This window comes from Pomacea canaliculata, linkage group LG4 (assembly GCF_003073045.1).
Source record: "Pomacea canaliculata isolate SZHN2017 linkage group LG4, ASM307304v1, whole genome shotgun sequence".
Classification (NCBI taxonomy): Eukaryota; Metazoa; Mollusca; class Gastropoda; order Architaenioglossa; family Ampullariidae; genus Pomacea; species Pomacea canaliculata.
Window position 1 is genome coordinate 20,944,299 of NC_037593.1, and position 22,116 is coordinate 20,966,414.

At 37.4% G+C, this 22,116-nt stretch overlaps 1 protein-coding gene and 1 long non-coding RNA gene across 2 annotated transcripts; both read left to right on the forward strand.

The window, feature by feature from the left end:
• The first annotated feature begins 287 nt into the window (after positions 1-287).
• On the forward strand, positions 288-17,956 carry LOC112561650 (lysine-specific histone demethylase 1B-like). Its single transcript, XM_025234240.1, is given in 22 exon segments — positions 288-491; positions 819-914; positions 1,668-1,808; positions 2,879-2,968; positions 3,457-3,682; positions 4,135-4,176; positions 5,591-5,753; positions 6,018-6,205; positions 7,080-7,250; positions 7,829-7,903; positions 8,700-8,834; positions 9,441-9,606; positions 10,173-10,206; positions 10,638-10,695; positions 10,865-10,910; positions 10,913-11,061; positions 11,508-11,582; positions 11,752-11,868; positions 13,026-13,154; positions 13,570-13,701; positions 14,127-14,276; positions 14,899-17,956. Coding segments are annotated over 21 exon segments (2,649 nt in total). The 5' UTR covers positions 288-491; positions 819-897; the 3' UTR covers positions 15,244-17,956.
• Positions 17,957-19,863: 1,907 nt separating this feature from the next.
• LOC112561420 lies at positions 19,864-21,136 on the forward strand. The gene is made up of 3 exons (XR_003098680.1): positions 19,864-19,988; positions 20,516-20,710; positions 20,910-21,136. It is a non-coding gene; the product is annotated as an uncharacterized LOC112561420 (long non-coding RNA).
• Positions 21,137-22,116: the final 980 nt, after the last annotated feature.

Below are 22,116 nucleotides of genomic sequence, written 5' to 3' on the forward strand. Positions count from 1 at the left end.
GAGTCGTTAGAAAACATCTTCCAAAAAAAGTATGGTTTTAAAGTTTCATTGTGAGAGAATTCAAACAGCTTCACTTTACACAATAAATTCAGTAAGTGAACGCCATTATGTACTCATTGATTGTCCATTCCATTATCACTAAGTTTGTTGTGTAGTCAGCTGGTCTGGGTTTTTAGTATTTCACCGGCCCACAGCATAGCTTAAAGTTTTGAGACTGGCCCGCAAAAAAAGAAACCTGTGCCCACAGCCCACCCCTGGGTGAGCATCAACGCAGTGAAAGGCGAAATCGAAAGGACAACATCCGCTAGGGGCGGCAACTCAAGCCGCTGTTTCCGATGCAGACCAACAGCTCGGCCCTCACTCAATCCACACCACAGACCAGTGTGAAGTCCATGGAGCAATTTCATATATAAGCCATGCAAGAAAAATGTTATTCCCATTTATAACTGTTTAAAAACGAGAGATTAGCCAAATATCTTGATTTTATTTTGGTGAGTTTTGTACCGCCCACAAGCACATTGTTTAACTCGTTTTTCAATGTTTTACTTCAGTTGATCTCTAATTAGATCAAGGCTGCCATTTAAAATTGAAATATGAATCGATTTTAAAAGCACTTTTAATAAAGGGAAAAGATTTTGCCACAAAAATGTTAATTGATATAAAGTATTTATTATTCAGGACTCTTGTTGCAGTTGTCCTCCCCATGCGTATGGATTGCGCTAGATATATAGAATTACGAAACACGTGTTGATGTTTTACCCTTCTAAGCAAAAATAACTTTAATTTCCTATTGTTAAAAAAAGTTGTCTTCATTTCAGAAATGATTGGTGCATATTATTGACATGCTGCGGGATCATTGACTCCTCAGTTTCATTCAGTAAACAACTCGGTTCCAGCATGACTGCAGTGAAGAGGTAAGATTGAAATTTGTTTTTCGACATTTTTTTTTCAAAGTTTTCTGTACTTTATCAGAGTAATATAAATTTATAACACGTGCTTTTGTAGTCCATCCATTTAGACATTAGATAAAAAGGCCTGGTGAGTGCATTAGCATATTATTGCAGAAGGAATCTGTTGTCAGAGTACCAGTTTTCAAGTGTTCATTATGGTTTCCACTCTCCACCACTAGTCCCCCATAGTTTGACTCTTTTAAAATTAATTCTTTGGTGTTATACTCTCAAATCATAAATTAAAGTGGATGCTTTGAAGTCAGTCTTGGGATGGATTATTAATGATCAAAAGATGAAAAAAGATGAAAAAAGTAAAGATATCAAAAAGTTTAAAACCTTTCTCTTTTTTAAAAGTTTGTAAATAAAGCCAGCCTCGAAGTTCAATGTGCAAAAACCTGCGCTAAACACATTTGCCATGACCATGAGGCATTGCATTAAATTTCCATAAGGCCATCCAAGGAGATGCAGAAAGAAATTTAATGCATTGGTTTTTCATTTGACGCTAGATTTTTATTTTATTCCAGTGGTGATCTCTTTACTCTCCCCATATACACAGTACTCAGGCTTACTGCATATATATATATACTTTCTATTTAATTTAATCAGCGTTATTATTTTCTTTCACATTTATGTAGCTGTTTAAAATGTACTCGTTCATATTAATTCTCATCTCAGTTATATCTTCGTCTTTTTTTTCTGATTTTTGGCTGCTTGCAGGTCATTGAGAGGAGTCAAGATAAATAAGCGGTACTGTGATAATGCTGGAGAAGGTGAAGATGCAAAATTACCTCGAAAACGATGTGAAAGACAGAGCTGCCCTGCAGAAGTGCCTCTCTGTTTTGCCAGGGTATCAGACAAGTAAGTTATTAGTAGAATCCTATTTATATGCCTGGGTTTCTAAAGGTCTATCTAAGCGCAGCAAGTGATTGGGCTCAGATCATAGTGGGATAATATTTTGTAAAATTTGAGCGAACAACCCTCTTCTAGAGATTCGAGCATCATCATTTGCAGTCAGAATTATAAGTGTACATAGATAGGTTAACGTCTTCAAGGCTACAACCAAGGTAAGATTGAACCTATGTTTGGGGTTTTGAACCTTCACAATCCTCAGGCTCAAACATGTAAATGAATGATAAATGAAGATTGTCTGATGAACCTGATGTATTGCTTCACCTTTTGCCTATTGTATGCTTACCAAGACTTCGTGGATGCCACTGGCACTGACAATGTGCATTATTTGCACATGATTAGTCGGATTTTGCAGGACTTGCTGATTATAAGTATGGATTGCCAAGATAATTTTTTTAAAATACTGCCTCAGGAGCTGAAATTTACAGAATATATTTATATTATATCTGCCTACCAAAATCTTTTTATAATTCAGACCAGTCAGGCAGGTTTGTAATGTTAGACCACGAACTAATATCCCTGGACTGCTGGCAGACGATTTTTTTCCAGTTAACTGCTAAAATGAGGCATGAGACAAGAAAACTTCCGGTTTATTCACATCTCATATTAACTACTAAAACGAGGCATGATGCATGAAAGCTTCTGGTTTAGTCACATTCTTTGTTACGGCTTGCCGAGACTAACATTGGATCACTTAGCAAGAGGCTAGGCGCTGGTCTTGGCAGTCAGACAGCAATCCACCTATACACGTCCTTGGTTAGACCATAAGAAATTTGCTTTCATTCACACACAGTTCTCATTCCTGTGTAAGTGCAGTGAGAGTGTGGGGATGTTGAGGTACACACACGTGTTTGTGAGAGAGGGAGAGCAACTAACAATTGTTTTTTCTCTGCACAATACATGACATCTAAATTTAAAAGGGACAAGAAAGATGATGTGATAGCATTTATTTTTGATGAAATTTTGAAAACTCCGTGAGTTAATAATATTTTCAAAATATTGGTGGTTCTTTTCAACAGGTGTGCAGGCAGCAAGTGGACTTCACGATGGTACCATATCACAGCAGCAGAACATTTTTGTAATGAATGTTTTGAGTACTTCTATCGGAGGTGAGTAGTGCATATTCTTAATTATGATATCACGCATTACTCCTGCTGTCATTTATAACATCACAATCTCCTATTTTCTCCCCAGCCTGTTTGCATTCTTTATGCAAGGTACTAGCACGTGTCACCAACTTTAGTAGCATTTTATAAAACTTCTCTCTTTGTTGTTTTTCTTTCGTAGTCTTCATTACGAAGTAGAATTGTTGCCACCTCATCACAGTTATGCTAGCTGACACTGTTTTAAATCTCATGGTGAGCTGTGTTGATAACTAGCAATAAGTGCAGCAGAAACTTCTAGAACTTAGTTTGTGCTGATGTGCATGATTTGATTTGCTGCTGAATAGGTCACCTTACCTGTAGTGCTTGCTTGCTTTCTTTTTTTAAACATGATTTGTTTTAGTGCCCATGTGCTGAATCATTTTGCATTAGGTAAAATTAGTATTATTAAAATATTTTCTCATTAATATGGGCTTTGTATCCATGTTTTTCAGTCATAAGCATGGCTATCAGGTGTTTGAAGAATGGAAGAGAGAGTGGTCAACTTATGGGTGCACAGATGCTGGCTTAAAGAAATTCATGACTGACTGTTTGGTACCATACTGGGTCCAATGCACAGTACCAGAATGCAAGAAATGGCGGCAGCTATCAAAAGACTTGGATTTAAAGCCATCTTTTATCGACAAATATGTTTGTGGAATGACTGGAGCTGGTGTGAAGGTGACCCTTTACTACAAATCATCTCTGACATTTTCACCTTCATTCTCTTCCCTTTCCTCTTTTCTTTGTTGTCATCTTTGTCAACCAGATCACCATATATACTTGACATCCATTTAAATTTCCATTAAAATTGCACAATTGTGTTTTTTTCCTCATTCTGATATTTTTTCATGAATGAGATAACAGTCACCTTTGTCAATTCATGTACAATTCATTTAATTCAAGTTTGGTTTTTTTTTGGCTTATTCCTAAACTTTTTGTGCTTTTGTATAGGCATAGAAACAAAGTGGCAAGCTTTGTTCAGCTGCTAACTTTATGGACCTGCAAGTGTCTGTTTTCTTTCACCATCTTTCACAATATCATCTCTTTCATTTGTATTAGGTGCCAGAGGGACTGTGAAAGCTGAGAGATAAAAAAACTGAAATGCCATTTCTTACTATAATCTTTTCCAGAAAGGCAACCAAAAAGATGCTTGCCATAATCCAGAGGATGAGGTGAGCCTCTGTTTGTCTTTTTCATGTCTGATAAATCTGTGCATAAATTGGGGTGAAAGGAAAGTGGGATTAATAATAATAAGGTTAATTTATAGAGCACTTTATCCCATCTTCAAAGGTTAGCTCAAAGCGCTTGACAAAAAATACAAACAAAATAATAATCATAACACGTACATAGATGCATGCAACAACAAATGCAAATGTTATTTGGAATCCCACATGGCAGGATGAAAGATGTGTAGTCTATATTTGCTCCCAGCTTGCTCAGTCCAGTTGAAGAACTGTAAGCGAAGCTACAAATGCTGATTTCCACATCACAGTTTAGTAAAATTGGCTTTATATTGTGCCCTATCCCTGCCTGATGGGCAAGCTTAAGACACTTTACAGTAGGTAGTGTGCAGTCAAACTAAGCTGACAAAAGAACGATGTAGGTTGTAGCAGACTGTACTCCACACCAAAGGGTAGCATGTATATACAGAATAAACCACATTTCACAGTCCATATAGCAAACAAGCAGGAGGACACGTCTATATTAGATGCAGCTCCAAGCACCACATCCAACATTGGAGCAGAAAATGAGCCCCAACACATGCTAATGTCCGCAGAGCATCAGAGGGCTAACAAAACAGAAGCTATAGATAAACTGTGGAAATGCAATCAAAACCATTGACACTGATTGAAGGTGCACTACAATCACAGTACACAATGACAGGCTTATCAAAATTGCATCACCAACAAGTCAAACATGAAGATGTCAGATAAGACATCCCTCTCCAGCTAGTTAGGCGGTGACATTATTACAGCAATAATTAATCTAAAATTCTGCAAAGGAACATCACTATCTATATGCACCCTGAGAGCATGAGAGACCAATGGCAACTTGACCCTGTTCATTGTCTTCATCATGGTATTTAGGGACCACAGAAGACCTCCCTCAACTTGGGCTGCCTGAGAATGAAATCACAAAATGAAACATTTCCTATCAGTCTAAAATAAGCAAACTACATGTTGCAAAATTTTGCTGAAGTGCTGTTTCTCATATTCATATCAAGAGAGATTATTCTGAGACTTGCAGAAGAGAGTTCCGTTACTGGATGTTTACAGTATGTTGTTGGAATTAAAGTTACTATGTTTGTTCTGCTGATGCTGTTGCAAAGGTGCCTGGTTACTGGGCTTTTATATTGTTTCTTTTGTATTTTACAGCCTAGATACATTGGCAGTTTGATGCTCATGTGCTGATAAAGAGCCTATAATTACCGTCATTTACATAGTCTGCTTTATCAGAGTGGTGCACCCATGAGATTATGTCAATTCTACTTGCAATTATTGATTTTTAGTAGCAGATGTAAGGGTATGTTCTTTAATTCTTAAAAATCACTCATTTTCATAAGGTAATAAATCTGTTATGCAACAGCGTGTAGAATATGTCAAAGAGGAACTATGGCTTCGGCAGGCAACAATACCTCCATATTTGAAAAACTCCCCTGCAGCACCCATGCTGATGGGATACTATCCTGACGGGGTTGGGATCAGTGCCACAGATCCTGTCATGCAGACCAAGAAATCAAAGCCAACCGGTATCAGGCCTAATATTTTTTTCTCTTTTTAAAAATAAAAGCATGTCAAAGATGGAGTCTTTCTGTGTTGCATGTCTGTATTCTCTGTTAACAGATTTTTTTTTTGAAAATGGTGGCCTCCACTAGCCATGGAGTTCATTTGCAAAGTGTTGCAGCTGAGGAAAGGCATTCATTTTCAAAACAGATAGTCACAAATATAATCACAGGCACTGTATACTGGATAAATGTAGTCTGTTGGCAAATATTATTTCTGATCTTTTACAGTTAATCCATGTTGTGAGTTTCTTCGGCCATTTTTGCATTCGGAACGCCGAGAACTTGCTGGAATGGTTCGCCCTGACATGATGACAGAGAGTGAGATCTCTGCATTCCCTTTACTGGCCCAGGAACAGCCCTTCATGTACCTAGCCATACGGAATCTGGTTATGGCCATCTGGGCTCTTGATATTAAGGTAACTGTTCATACATGTACACAACACTTACATGTACCTACTGTTCATTTGTATGTGTATATGCATAGGTAAGGGGGGGCTGTTTTGTGTATGCGTGTGCATTAGTTCAGGCCTGCATTTGTTTACATTTGAGCTGAAGTATGTGTGATAATTCAGTAAAAGTATGTAAGGCATCCAATAAAATGCAGTGCAAGTTCTGTGAGTGCTTGTATTATGTTTCTTTTTTAAGTTTTTAATGATTATTCATTTTTATTATAATATTTCATCTTTGTTTAAAATATGTGATTACTGGTTGATTTCATTAAAACAATATTAATATCAGATTTCTATTTCCAAACTCTGCATTCTTCAGTTACTTTTTAAATTTTGCCTTTTTTAAAAAAAAACACAAAAAAACCAATTGTTTCTTTTCTCAATCTAAATTGTTACATTAAAAACTTAAATTTATGAGCTCCTGATCGTTTCATGTCTTAATTTATAATATATTTATTGATTAAATATGAAGTCATAATAATTTTTATGACAAGGTTTTCTGGTAAAATAAAACCATGTACGGTGGACTGTCTGCCAAGACCAACACTTAGCCTCTTGCGAAGTTCTCCACTATTAATCTCAGTAAGCCTAAACAATGAATGTGACTAAACCAGAAGCTTTGTATACACGGGCCTTGTTCTAGTAGTTAAGCTGAAACATGGCTAAACCAGAAGCTTTGCATACACTAGCCTTGTTTTAGTAGTTAATTGGAAAAAATCGTTTGCAAGCAGTCCAGTAATACAAGTTCGCTATAAAACTCATGTTATACTTTATCCTTTTTGTATTTGTTGCTAGACCTTCCAATAATGAATTGATGCATGCATGTATTTTTATTATACAGGAATGGGTGACACGAGAACAGTGTGCACGCCAACTTATCTGCAGAGGTTTAAATCGTGCCTGCTGCGTCCTGTTTCTGGACCCTATTCTAGCCTACCTTACATCCAGGGGACTCATTAATGTTGGGCTTGTGGCACCTCCTACATACCTCCATATCCCAAGTTCTGTCCAGGTGCTAAGTAGAGTTTGCATTATATACTATGTACAGATTTTCGTTTCTTCATTGTTACAAAGTATGATTTTCAAAAATGATTTTCAGTGGTGGCAGTGAAGACATTTCTATAACAGACCAGTCACATATTTGGCAGAAACATTTATTTTAAATGTGTATGAGATATGTGTTAGCTGACTTGCATGCTGGTATAGTTGTGTCATTCAGTTGTCAAGAATGTGGACACTAGGAGGCTGCACACTTTTTACTGCTTGCATTTTGCCCTTTTCACTTGCTGTGATATAGTTGCTGACACAGCATAAAACAGTAACCAGTCTTGTACATCCCCCACCCCCACTTCTTCACCCTTCTTGCCTCCACTTGCAGCAAAACTCTACATGTCAAACAACTTTACAATGACATGTCTTCTAATGAGGGATTAACACCTTGAAATCTGGAGAGAAAAAAGGGAATGGTAGTTTTGCGTGCGAGAGGTTTTTTTTTTTGTGTGTTGTTTGCATTGGCATAGAATTGTGCATTGGTCTTTTGGTGAATTCTAGAAATTTGTGAACACATTTGTGTGTACATCTTTTCAACAGTGCAAAGTGCTGGTCATTGGAGCAGGAGCTAGCGGGCTGGCAGCAGCACAGAGACTCTCTCACTTTGGGTTTAAGGTAAGGTAGTCTGTATAGCTTATGAACAGTAATGGTCCATGCTGAGCTAAACATGCTTGACTCACAAGTAGATAAATTTAATAATTTGATATCCTGTTTCAAATGCCAGCTTTGATGCAGTATAGTTTTAATGTTCTTGCTATTATTCTCTAGCATTACTGTAAAATGGCTAAACCCAGCATTAACTTAGGCTCAGCGTCTTATATAAGAAATGACAAATGAACAACTTAATAATCACAGAGAACATTTATAGCTTGGGAAATGTGCTTAGTTATGGAACAAAAGTTCTAGTTACAATATTACATCTAAAACCATTGTTAAGATACGACACACCTACGACCTCACACACACTCATCAAAATGCAATTAAATTTCATCTGTTTGTTGTTTGAATGAATGACTAAAAACATGAAACTATCTGACCCCTGCACTACTGATATGTTCTGTCATTTTTGGAGTAATTTTAAGTTCAATGAAAATTGAGTGATGACTTCCTTTGACCCCAGATGCAGTATTAAGCTTGAGTACAGCTCTGGATCAAATGTTTAACCTACAATTCTTAATGCTGAACATTGGTCGGTCTGCTAAGTATTTTTGGAGATGTCTTTGAGGGTATTGAAAGTTCCATATCTCAGGCTGTCTCTGTGTCTTATTGTCTCAGACTGTCTCACTGCAATTTGCTGACATCCTCCATTTCTCCATTTTCCTTCTTGCTCAGTGTGTGGACATGTGCTGATGTGAAAGCTGAGGAACTGACAAGAAAGTAGTAGATGTAGTTTGTTGTCATCATTGTGCAGGTCAAAGTTTTAGAAAGCAAAAGTAGAATTGGAGGTCGTGTGTGGGATGAAGATCATAATGGAGTCCCATTTGCCCATGGGGCCACTCTGCTGGCAGGATCTGTCAATAACCCAATGGCTCTTATTGCATATCAGGTGAAAAAGCTTTCTTCGATTACCCCTAATTCTCCTCTTCACTTCCATGTCCCTTAAAGCTCTGAATATATGTCCGTGTTAACTGTATCTTATAAAATTGTGTACCAGTCTTACCATAAAAATTTGAAAGAGCTTATATCAGTTCTCCTTTTATTTGCAAGATGTAATAGATGAAACCTGTGGCACACTTTCATAAATTGTTAAAACCTGAGACCAAGATATTGTGCAAAAATATAGTCCCAAGCTACATAAAGAGGCCCACAATTTTTTTTTTACCCTCTAATCTTTTGAGAGCTTAGTATGTTGTCATGTAGTGACCATCCATCACCCAAAATCTTTATAAGCTTTGACTGCTACCATTGATAGTTGATCAGTCAGCACTAAGGCATTCTTCTATTTCTTACAGTTGTGTGAGAGAGATTATGCAAAAGTTAGAAAAAAACTTAAAACACTAAAAAAAGATCTCTCAGTGTGTTCCATAATTCTTAGCTGCTGAGTTTTGCAGAAATATGTTACATCATTGAGTCCTGCATATGTTTATTTTCTCTTCTGTATTTCTTTATTTTTTTGGGGGGGTGTGCTTTTCATCTCATTTTGCATCATCAGAGTGACCAGCCAGTCCATAAGGTCACTGACCGATGTCATCTTGTTTTGGACTCTGGAAGACTAGTTGATCCTGTAAGAGAAAAGCGCCTGGAATTCCATTTCAATGCTATGTTGGATGCTGTAGCACAGTGGCGAGAGCTTGGCAAGCCAGACAGGAGTTTGTTGGGTAAGGCAGGACATTCTTATTATTGAATATTCACTTGCTGCTTGTTTGAAATATGACTACTGTCTGCTGACCAAGGACTAGTTTAGTTGATGTTAAACATTTTACCCTATCCATTTATGATATTTTATATTCTTTTGCAACCTCAAATACTAATGTAATCACAATAATATCAGGAAAATATTTATTGTAACTGGATGAGGACTGCTAGACTGGTTATTTAGCATGAGTAAATGCTGGTTCTACTTGAGGAAAACCAGAACAGCACACTGCTTCAGTGTGATTCTTGACTTCAGTTGTGTTATCCTGCTTTTCTATTGGTTAATGCATGGTGTGTCGTGTATATGGTTGGAAAGAAAAAAACAAAAAGTTTTAGAGAAGAAAGCATGCCAAAAGGATCCATGGTTATTGCAGAAAAACAATTATTGACAGTAAAGTAAAAATATGGTTTCTTTACCCATCACTTGCCAGCAAATGAGAAGAAAAAAATAATGCCCAGAAAAAAGGATAGAATATTTCCTTGTATTTAGTAATTAGATATCGAAGTATAGTCACTTGTGTATTGTCAGATTTAAAGGATGTTGTGCTAAAAGTAGTTTTAAGGTACTGGGCAAAGTGGTATACAAAATAAGCCCGAATGCAGTCACCTTGTTAGCATTGTTTACAAATAAAGAGTTTGAAACAACTATGATGCATGTCTATCTTTTAAAAAAATGCTGAAAAAGGTGATATCTGCATGTTAACAGATATTTAAAGTATTTTTATGTAAGCAGTGGTGCTGAAACACACAATTGGAAAAGCTTGCATTTGGTAAGTATCGCAAGCAAGTGAATCGTTTGTTCACCAGGATTATTTGGCAGAATTGAACAGAACCATAGATGTTCAGAGTTACTCATTTAAAGAATTTGCAGTGTGTGACAATACAATTGATGTTTGACTTAAACTTATCTCGTCTCTGACCACAACATAACTTTTGTGCTTAATGACATTAAGAAGGACTCTTAACTTTAAAAGGGGTTCTTTCTCCACTGCAGAATGTTTACTGAACTCCATCAAGAATTTGTGGAAGAAACACAATTGGTCTTTACAGAGGTAAACGTAGTTGTCTTAGCAAACTAAATTGTTAATATGTGCAAATTGTTGACAAGTGAAAACTGTCTTCACAAAGTCAAAACATTTACCAAGAAAAAGCACTTCTGTGTAAATGGATGTGAACATGTGACCTGTGGCATTTTCTTGACCCCCATCACTTGTTATCCAGGAGGAGCAGCAGATACTTCAGTTTCACCTGGCATCACTGGAATATCTGGGGGCTGCCCTCTTCACAAACTATCAGCCCGAAGTTGGGACCAGAATGAGGCCATGCCCCAGTTCGGTGACCCCATCTGCTGCTGCCAGGAGGTTTCAGTCCCCTTCTACATAGCTTGGCAAACAACATTGATATTTCTTTCAACACCCGTGTAAGTTTCAAATAATATTTCGGAGATATTCTATTTGCATTAACTTTTTCTGTTGGGGTTTCTTGCTTCTTTGAGAACCACTGGTTTAGACCCTTCATCAGTTCTAGTTCCTCAAAAAAAGTTGTTGACATGCCCACTCACACAGCATAGCTTAAGCCATTTTCATTTATGTTTGTTTTCGTCTGCAAAAGACTACTTTTATGGCATTTAATACCTTACAATAACAGAAGCAGTTGTTCCAATGGAATCTTCTTGAAGTGCTTTACTTAATAGAGTTATAAATATGATATGATTGATATAAAGTCACATTTAATGGCTTGTGAATGACTGTTTCAATGGCAGATGTTATCTGCATCTCAGTTCTGTTAAGGAAAATTGTAAACACTTTTTCAGTCCATATCCTTAGAAAAACAGGCTATAGAAACAATTTCCTTGTCATTTCAGGTGTGCACTGTGGACTACAGCAAGAATAAGATTATGGTCAAAACAGACTCTGGAGAGTCACATACTGCTGACAAGGTCGGCCAGCTGATCTTTTCGTTAGATCATCTGTTAAGTATCTATACCAAAAATAACTTATTTGAAATATTAAAAAAAAAGTTTGCATTGATGAGGTCCTATTTAATGCATTTCCTTTTCTGGTTAATTAATGGAGAGATAAAATGTCTTATTACTGCTCTGTGACTAGGTAATTATTACAGTCCCATTGGCAGTTTTGAAGTCAGGGGGAATTACTTTCACACCTCAACTACCTGACAGTAAAAAAAAGGCCATCGCCATGCTTGGAGTGGGAAAAGTAGAAAAGGTAGGAATAAATATTCATTGTGTAATATGTCTTAAGAACAGCTTCTTTCCTAGTATGGTAGAGGGAAAACTAAACCTTTACGCTTAAAATACAAAGTAGCTGTCACTAGAGCTTTCGCCATGTTTATGCCATCTTCAGGAACTAAAGCTAAGCAATTGTTGTGTTCGGTCAGCACCACCCTGAGAGGAACTGAAGGCATGTGACGGAACAAGACTTTTATAGACTGCGGGCAGTTGCTGTCGTACTCAGTCTTTATTGAGTGGTTTTGCAGCCACCATGTTTCCTTCATAACTAAGGCTATATCACAGCAAGGCAACCAGCCCTGTAAACAGATGCTACATGCAGAGAAAGAACAGCTTGCCTGACGAGATTAGTACTGTCAACCCTTAGTCTTGGTGACAGGGTCTAACTGTTGCCCTACTGGACCGTCCTCTGACATCATTGGGGAAGAAGACATGTTCACTATTTTGCAAATGTTTCCTGTCTAGCAAGGACGCTCTGCCATGTTTTTTAGCCATAGTTTTAGTTTTCTCTCCCCTTCTCCCCTTCCCCCCTTCCTTTATTATCTTGCTACTATCCATCCAATGTTGGGTGAGGGAGGGTAACAATATCAAGAGGGTATATGATCCTTAAGAGGAACCTTGGGGGAAATCTGCTTGTAACAAAGTGTGGTGAGAGGTGGGGTGGGTTAGATAAGTTGAGAGCAGGTGTAGTATTTTGAATAGTCTTTTAAGTTCAGTTCCAGTCCTGTGGCTTTCTTCTGCTGTTTTAGCCTACTTAGCATGATCACTCTGATTCAGCGTGTCTTTGCTTGATGTACTGTTGCTATCTGGTTGCTTTTTAAGAAAACGTACCCCAACAACCTCAGATCACGAAATTCTCTTTTTACACATGGTGTGCTTTATGAAATGACATTGATGACATCATTTATATGAAAAAATAATTTGGTGTCTGCGAAGTCAAAATTTTACCAACACATTTCTGTCTTGATTTTCATTTGGAACCACTGGTAATAACAACAGTTAAATGCAGAATTAAAATAAAAATTTTTGTTTGTTAGATAACACTGAATGGTATATCTTGGACTCAACATGTAGTGAAGTATGTTCTGCATCACTAACATGCTGCATTTTTTAAAAACTTATTTATGTTTACAGGTCATTCTTCAGTTTTCTGAGAACTTCTGGCAGGGTAAAGTTAAAGGGGATGATTTTTTTGGTCGTGTCCCTCAAGATGCATCTCAGCGAGGACTCTTCAATCTCTTTTACACTGTGCCTGCCAAAAAGGTAAAGTTCTGAAGGTAAATTCTTTGGAATAGGGACCCCTTCTTCAATTTGGGCTGAAATTTGAAGGGACCCTTTGATCGCTGTTAAAGTCCTAGTAATGATATCCTAATGATTACAGCATTGATCACTTAGCAGGGTGTTTCTACATGGTTTTCTTTTTCAGTATTGTAAAGTTGTTAAAGAATCTCTTGCATTTGGAATCCTCATGGTGTTTGAGAAGATAATGGGTTATTATTATGACAGCTTGTTGTGCCTAAACAAGAACATAGAACATATAGATCGCATTGTAGAAGCTATGTACACTGTATAAAGAACTGAAAATAGATCAGTGTATAAAGAACTGCTAACTCATTTCGTCCATTCACATTCTCTTGTCAGAAATACATGTCTGAATGTTTCTTTTTTATTATTTCAGTCAGGTGCCAGAAACGTGCATATCCTTGTCACTCACATTGTTGGTGAGGCACTCGGTGTCATATGTGGCAAATCTGAGGATGAGATCAAGGATATGTGCCTTGAAACACTCTGTAGAATTTTTCGCAGAAAGGTCAGCTCATATTTATATATATATTTAGCATTTCATGTACAGCCATGCAGACACAAATATACAAATTTACAGCATATTCAACTGTATGTTTACTTACTTGCTGTGAGATAGCCATAGTTGCTGACATTACATAAATCTATAATTAACAAACTGACTTGACTGTGTGTTTAAACTATAAAATGCCAATAAGCACATTTTGAAATAACTGTCAAGTTGTCAACATTTTCAAAACAATTGACCGCTGTTGTAGACCACCACAAACTAAGAAATTAATGTGCTGAGAATACATCAACATTTTGGTCAAAGGAAGGCTAACTCATTTGCAAAAAAAGACGCTTGGGCCAGGATCCACAGAGGACAAGAATGTTGTGGAGAGACTGTGCAGTTTTAAGCATCTTATTTTCATATGCATTTTGATGTTCCAGGTGCCAAACCCTGTCAGCTGGGCAGTAACATCATGGCATAGGGATCCTGACATTAAAATGGCCCAGACTTTTCTCCCTGTGGGAGTTGATGGACAAGCACTAGACACAATGGCAGAGGCTGTTGCAGACAAACTATTTTTTGCAGGAGAGGTATGTTTCTGTCTGGAAGAGTCTTAAATTACAGTAGCAGCAAGTTGAATGCTGCTTTGGCTGCAGAGAGTGAAGAACCAAAAATGTTGACAGTGTACTCTTTTTCCCAAATCAATTTATTCTTGAACATTTTATCCTAGAACTTATCACCATTATCACCAAGTGTGTGACTATCAGCACACCATTGGAAATGGAGAGATGTTGTTTTGCCAACTTGTACCCATTTTTAAATTTTATTTCAGATTTTATATTTGTTGGATACATGATACTTTATTTTAAATTAAGCTGAGATTATTAATACACATTAGTAGATATAAAATGCATAAGAATTTGTTGATCAAACTCAAGTATTTGGAATGATCACTCGATCATTTATACATGTCTACAAATGCCATAAGAACTTCTCCACAAAGGAGATGAAAATAGAGCTTTCACTAGTCAAGTGTTCATTATTCTACCTACCCTGTGGAACATTATATTTGCAGTCTTTTCAAAACATCCCTGTATAGCACCGAACTAGATGTCCTTGGACATCACTGCAACATACAGTATCCATCTAATGACCCTTTCCATTAATGTCAGTCAATTTTATTTTTATTGAGGATGTTTGTGGACGTTTCAGGCAACCTGTCGGCAGTTTCCACAGTCTGTGGCTGGAGCATACATCAGTGGCATACGAGAAGCCAGCAAAATAATTGACAGCTTTGTTGACGACATTGAACCCAACTCCTCCTTCACAGAGTTCAATAATGGGATAAACAACCAAATGGTTGAACTCAGGTGCCACCTACTCCTAGCATTAGCTTGGTCTGGTGATAGACCACTGTTTATTTCATTATCATGCATGCCAGCACATCTTCATCACAACCATGTGTACTGTTCACTTACTAACACATCTTCATTTAAACATTTGACATCAAATGGTCTATTGGCTCTGCAATTTATGAGTTTGATAGCACTGAGATAAAGAAGGGGTGTCGAGTCAAACTCACTGTCAAACAGAATCCATCTTACAGTCAGCATAAGAGGGTATGTTAAATTATGTCCTGTGGACATCTATCTTCGTTCTTTTCACATATTTTAAGTGACTTCAATAATTCAGTATCCAATAAATTCATAGACTCTGGCAAAAGCCTAAAATCCCTTAAATACTCATTATGTACTTATAAGTGCCGTCATGTTTCCACTGGTTTCCCAATTTTCCCATAAACTGTCATCCATTGTTAAATCAACCAAGTTTATTGACACAAGCATCAGAGGTTATTTTTTCAGTAGAACTGTGAGACTGCGCATGATAGTGTGTGTGTTATAGATACCACCTAACTTCTGGTAAGATGCCATAGAGGTTAGGAGTTTGTTATAGCACTGATCTCATGAGCTTATTAAATCTTTTGTGAAGGATATGCTGTGCTGTGTCTTGTTGCAACCTTTTAAAAACTGTTGTGAAAAGCTCTCATGCCTCTTAAATTTGATCATGTCTCATTTTTACACATGCTTCAGTCCAGAAGAAACGTTTGGTTCCAGAGCCATTAAAAGGGGAGGTTTCCTTTTATGATGCCTTTAACACTGTAAATGTTCACTGCTGCATTGACTGAATGGAAAAGAGAAACTGTTAAATGGAGAAGAGAAACTGGGAAATGTAGAGGGTTAAAAAGACAGTGTAAAGATGTGCACTCATATGGAACTTGTGATAATGAAAGCAGTTCAAATGGCCTGTTATATTAAATTCCAGGTGTACAGAAGGAAAGAGAACTGCTATATTGGCTGGAATTTTCTATCAGGCTGCGATTACCATTGGCAGAAAACATTTTGAATAGAGTTTTTATGATGATTTTATTTTTTGAACAGCTTGAGTTTGCCATGACATTATAATATGAAATTACTCTCCTGTAGACGTTTACATAGATGAAAGAAAATAGCTAAAAATAGATGCATTGACAACATGTTTTTATAGAAGTATTTGGGAGAGTGTTTAATAAAGACTTTTTATCTTTATTATGAACTGATAGGGATGACTATTGTATTCTTACTGCATACATGCAATTTATACTCTTAGCAAAGAAGAGTTTTTCGTCATAAATTGCAATCTTATACTTTGTGAAGCTCCACTGATTCATAGTGCATCTCATTATTCCTTAAAGTATTGTGATTGAATTATTGGCTTTTCAGATGTTGAGGGTGTTGGGCGACTGTACATGCTTTTTGATGAAACAGAGGTCATACACATTCTTTTGATGAATTTTGCAAATTTTTTACTACAGATGAATGATATATGATGTGATAAACTGCTACATCCCTTAAAAGGATTTTCTAACCAATTTTTATATTTTCTATTTGTAAATAGAAAGAGCTGCAAATAAATCACATGGGTGGGCGTTGGGGTCTTTTGTACACGTTTCAGGAGGCTTATGCATGTTTGTTTTACTAGTCTTGTGCTCACAGTCAAAGCTAGTGTGTTGCATTAAGATGTTTCTGATAGCATTTTCAAATTTTGATTTTTGAAATATGCGAAGGCTTTGTATGATTTAGTAAGGTAAATAATTTTGTAAGGTACATAATATTGCCTCAGAACAATGCAAGGAAAAGATGGAATGACCACAGTACCTCATGTAGATGACTTAATTGTTGTTTGGATTTGTTTTGCTTTTCTTGGTGACATTTTTTTCTGGTTTTGTTTGTTTAATCATGGGGTTGTAAGGAGAGGTTAGTTTTCTGTCTTTAATTTTTTTTCACAACATTCGCCTCTATAAACTTTTCATTTTGTTTTGGATATTTTTTGCAAACGTCAATGCAGGGTGGACAAGCAAAAATAAGGAAAGGTCCATTGCATGTTGTTCGGGGATTTTTTTTTGTGGGGGAGGGGGATTTGTAGTTGCTTTCATGTCTGTAATGGGTTTCACATTTAGTAATTGATTTTGCATTTTCCTTGTATTAAATTGGCCAGTACTTGAAAGTGACTAGTGAAGTTTGACTGGTTACCATCATAAATATCTCTAAATTAGCTTGCTTAACATCACTGTCAGCATGTACCACTGGGTCTTATCTGGTATGCTGATGCTTAGCATTTGAGCTTTGAGGCATGTAAATCTTCTTGTCACCATTTTCTTTTTCTTTTGATTAGGTTGATTTTCTGAGATCACATTGCATGAAATATCGGGTTAACTGGCTAATAATCAGACAGAAATGCCATTTGGTTCCTTTAGACAGGCACTTGTTTATGAATGTTCTTAATGTTGTGCTTGTTGACATGAGCTGCATCACATTGGTGTAACAGGGATCTGATTTTTTTATGCAATGGTTTAAGTGTGACAGCTTTTGCCTAAGCATCGTTTTGCAGTTTTCTTATTTTTAACTACCGTCTTAATACTTTTCTCTCATTTCCTGACAGGTTATTCTTGTGTTTGCTTGTGCTTTCCTCTTAGCATCTTTTTCTCTTCTGCATATTTTGAGTATCTTTTTCAATCCTTCTTTTGCTTTGCTTGTTCTGATACTGATACTTCTTGATCCCTATTGCCTGCTGTTGGTTTTGGAGTGTTATTTTTTTGTCTTTGTGTGCATGTGTTTGAAAATACTATTTCATGCAAGAATTTGTTTTGCAGCATTTTGTCTTTAGTTACTAACATAAGATTTCTGTTCATCACCCATATGATCAAGAAAATAAACTTTAACAAAGCCTTTCATCACTTGGTTCTTGTCATATCATTTTTATTGTAACAATACTATTCATATTTAGTGGTGTGAGTGAGTTTTTGTTTTATCATGACAAAGACTGTTTATGTTTAGGGGTAGTCATTTTATTGTGACAAGACTACTCATGTTTAGTGAGGGGGAGGGTATTTTTTAACATTTCCTCTCTTCACTTCCTCCTTAAATGAGAATGTTTGGGCTCTGTGTTGTGTCTTGTGTCCTAGTATATGTGTAGCCATTTGGAAAGAATCTTGGCAGATACACTAGGAGAAGGATAATCAGCAGCTTGCACTTTGCCAATGACCGTCAAATTAGCTTGCTGACTGTTGAATGCCTATACAGAGCATCAGTTTTATATGCAGATCATGTCAGAGCTCATGGCCAGCAACAGTAGTTTGTACCTTCAGATACTTGAAACTGATTGTCTAAAACCTATGCCTCTAAACCAGAGGTATTCTTCACAACTGAAACTGAAAACTGTTTGGAATGACAATAACATTTCTCTTTACACAACAATCAGACCACAGACAAGTTTGAGATCAGGCTATATGCTGTCCTTAACTGCCTATACATGCAAGGGACTTGAAAATGCAGGTGGTAAAGAGAATAAGGATCCTTTGTGTTCCGTACCAAGACTTCATTAATAATTACCAAACACATCCAGATAAATAGGCTATATCAAGACAGTGTGGATAAAAGCAAATTAAAGTGGTTTCGGCACCATGTGTGGGAACGGGGAAAATTTCAGGACTGGCTAGCAGAGATATTTTCGTCTGATCGAGGCCAACCCTTTTGTATTATAGGTAAAAAATGGATGAATGAGAATCATGATTATGTATTTCTATATTATCTAGAGATGTACAAATAAGAATTAATCGTGACTGTGTGGCTTTTGTGAGAAAACTTTGGGTAATTATTTGTTCGTTCGCCCTTCGTAAAAGTTTAAATATTAGCTAACAATGGGAATTCACTGAACCCTGCGTCCTTCCGCCTGGGGTCTCCTTTTTAAAGTGAGAAAAAAGTAGCTGCCTTGGGGCAAAATGAGTACCTCAAGGAAAAACATCTTGTTTCCGAAGTTATAATAAACAGTGTCGAAATCCTGCGGACGCTACTTCATGCTTCTTGACCCCAGGCCACCTCATCATAGCGACGTCTCCAGGGGCAAGTCTTCATCTGTCTGAACACCGCTTGAGTTCTTTACGTTGCCCCACAGCAACGACTTACACACGTTTTAGTAATTAATTGGAAAAAAATCCGTCTACAAGCAGTTCAGTTACAAGTTCGTTTCCCTACTGTGTTTTTGTGAACGCAAACGAAAGTTGAATACTCATAGTAGAGCGTGTTTCATGTTGTTCTGTCCAATCGTCTTTCCAGGAATATTTCATGACCTGGACAGCTAAAAAGTCATTTTGATGTTATTGAAAGGATATTTGTGTCACGGGTGAGCGTATATACAGCATATAGTTTAGTGGCCATTGCTTGAATCCTTGAGGGTTTCCTGAATCTTTTTAATTCGAGTTTCTAATCAGAATTTAAATATGTAGTGGTTATTTCTTTTTACCAAGCAATCCATTTTAAGGTAGACTCAGTGAAGAAACTGTACTTTGTGTTGCCAACGTATTGGAAGTAATGATGGAGGTTTATTATACCACGAGCGTGTATAATTCATGGTTATTCCTGAAGACCTTACCCTTCAGATTGGCCATCTGGCTCACGTGACTTAATCTCGAACCCATGTAGATTTGCAAACATCGCCTTGTGCTGGGTTGTCGTCTGCTCGTCAAGAACACTCCTCATACGGCAGTTTGTTGCACGAATAAGCAGTTTTAATAAATATTGCAAGCAATATCATTTGGGACATGCTGTCCCAAATAAGCACTCCCTCTACACTAGTATTACTCAATATCTTCCTTCTCCAGTGAGGCCGCATATATCACGCATTTGTGTTTTGGGTTTTTTTGACTAAAGAGTTCGCAAACATGGCGGCATTAATGACTTGACCCAAAGCAGTGTTTTAGACAGATTGTAAGTAGACGATTCCTTTGTAACCCTTAAATTTAAATCGGACATGATTCAAAACAAAATTTATTATTTAAGCCCATCTTGGTAGTTCGGTTGATAGCTGAACCAAATGGAAGAGATTTGTAATGGTAAAGTAATAGGTCTGCCGTCTGAGCAGGAAGAATTAAAAATGCTCTTTTCGGGGAAACAGCCATTGTTACATACCTGGTAAAGACTTAGTCTTAATTCCGTTGTTCTGCTTGTCTGACATGTGTTTTAGTTATTTTTCAATCGATGTATAGTGACTGGCTATATATACTTAACGTTGTTTACTGGCCTATTCTTCTCGGTAATGTAACAGAGCCATCCTCCGCCATAGAGCACACTGACATGTGCTATATTAAGGTTTAACTTTTTATAGTCTTTTTGTTATTATTTTAAAAAGTAAAGGATTTATGATAATATATGAGAGCATACTATCTTGGTAGATAATATTTTTTTCATCTTGTTATTTATGAATGTAAGCACAATCATTAATTGTGATTCTAAAGTATTTCAGGAATCAAGCATATCTGACGACAACAGCATTAAACAACAGACATGTGTACATTGATATGGCAGCATTGGACAATGTTTTTATCACAATACACTTGGTTCTGGCAAAAAGGCTGATGGTGACACACTTTGACATGGACTTAAACCCAACAGTCCCAGTTCGTGTGCTGAAGGAGGAACTCGTCAGACAGGTGCTTAAATCTGTGGAAGATTAATATTGTTGCTAGCACCTCATGAAATTGCTGATGGAGTACAGTTGTAATGTTGATAAATAATATACAACCATCACTAAAAGGAAATATAGTGCATGCAGTATGTGTTGTAAGTTTAATGAAAAATAAGATTGTGGACTTCATTGCTATATACAGTGGTATACATTGTGTGCTACAGCTGCAGATTCCAGTTTCTCAGCAGCAGTGGTATCATCGTAATAACTTCATCCCCGATGATGCAAGTCTTGAGAGAGCAGGTGTTATGAATGACAGCATTGTTGAAGTACGGCCAGCACATCAAAGTCTGCAGCGGACAAGTGATCAGCCTTCATCACGTTTTCAAGCGCCATAGCAGCCATATATGATGACTGTAGAGCTCAAATAAAGAATTCATTTTTCTCTGAATTTGGCTTATTGATGGGTTGGTGGAGGAGAAAAGGGTAACTAAATCATACACACACACCATCACTAGACAATAGTACACCCTTACTGTCATTGTCATCTTCATTTTTCAAAGTGCAGAGCACATCACAAATAGAATATAGACATTTACAAGACGAATTGCTATAAGTTTTTATTTTATTAAGTGATTGACGTAATTGTTTACTATTGCACTAGTCTTTGTTACTCCTCGAAGAGCACAGGGCCGCAACAACACCTAGCCAGCGTACCCGGTTTTCGGCAGACCCCTTCAGTTGGGCCCATGTGGTTCCGACGTCCTTTGCCTCCCTATCTACTGTTCTTTCATAAAGGGTTCTGATGTTCCCTATCCTGGTTCTTGCATTGATCGTCAAAAGATGAGTCAGCAAGCTGGCTTCCCTAAGGCTTTCACCAGCATGCGTCATAAGCTCTTCTAGAGCGGAATCTTCCCGACCAGGCCCTTGTTGTGGTACTGTTGCGGTTTCTGTAACACCTTTTGTTTTTACATGAGTGGGTTGTTAGCCCAAAGCAAAACTCCCAACCTGGAGGGCCAGGGTGCAACATCTTTAGTCTGGTCTCTCCGCTGACAGACCTGTTCGGCTTGGTTAGACCTGCTAGGAGCACAAGGCTCCCGCCGACATAGCTCTGTGGATCGACAAGCGCGCAAGCCACCTCACCACTACAAGGTAAGTTACACCAGCTAGTGGTGGATCTAAAACCGCACTGACTGCATGTTGCTGCTGAAAATTGCAGAAAAGCCCCACTAGAACTCATTACAAATTTACGACCAGAAGTGTCAAAGAATAGCTTATTAAAATTAAACATTTGAGAGAATTTGGTCTCCGTCACGTGGTGGGCGGTACGAGCGAGACTCTTGGGGACACTAACAATACAAAGTTGTAAAATTGTAAATCCTGGTGTTCAAATGTTGCCCAAACACATTCCAATAGACAGCACCGCTCCCT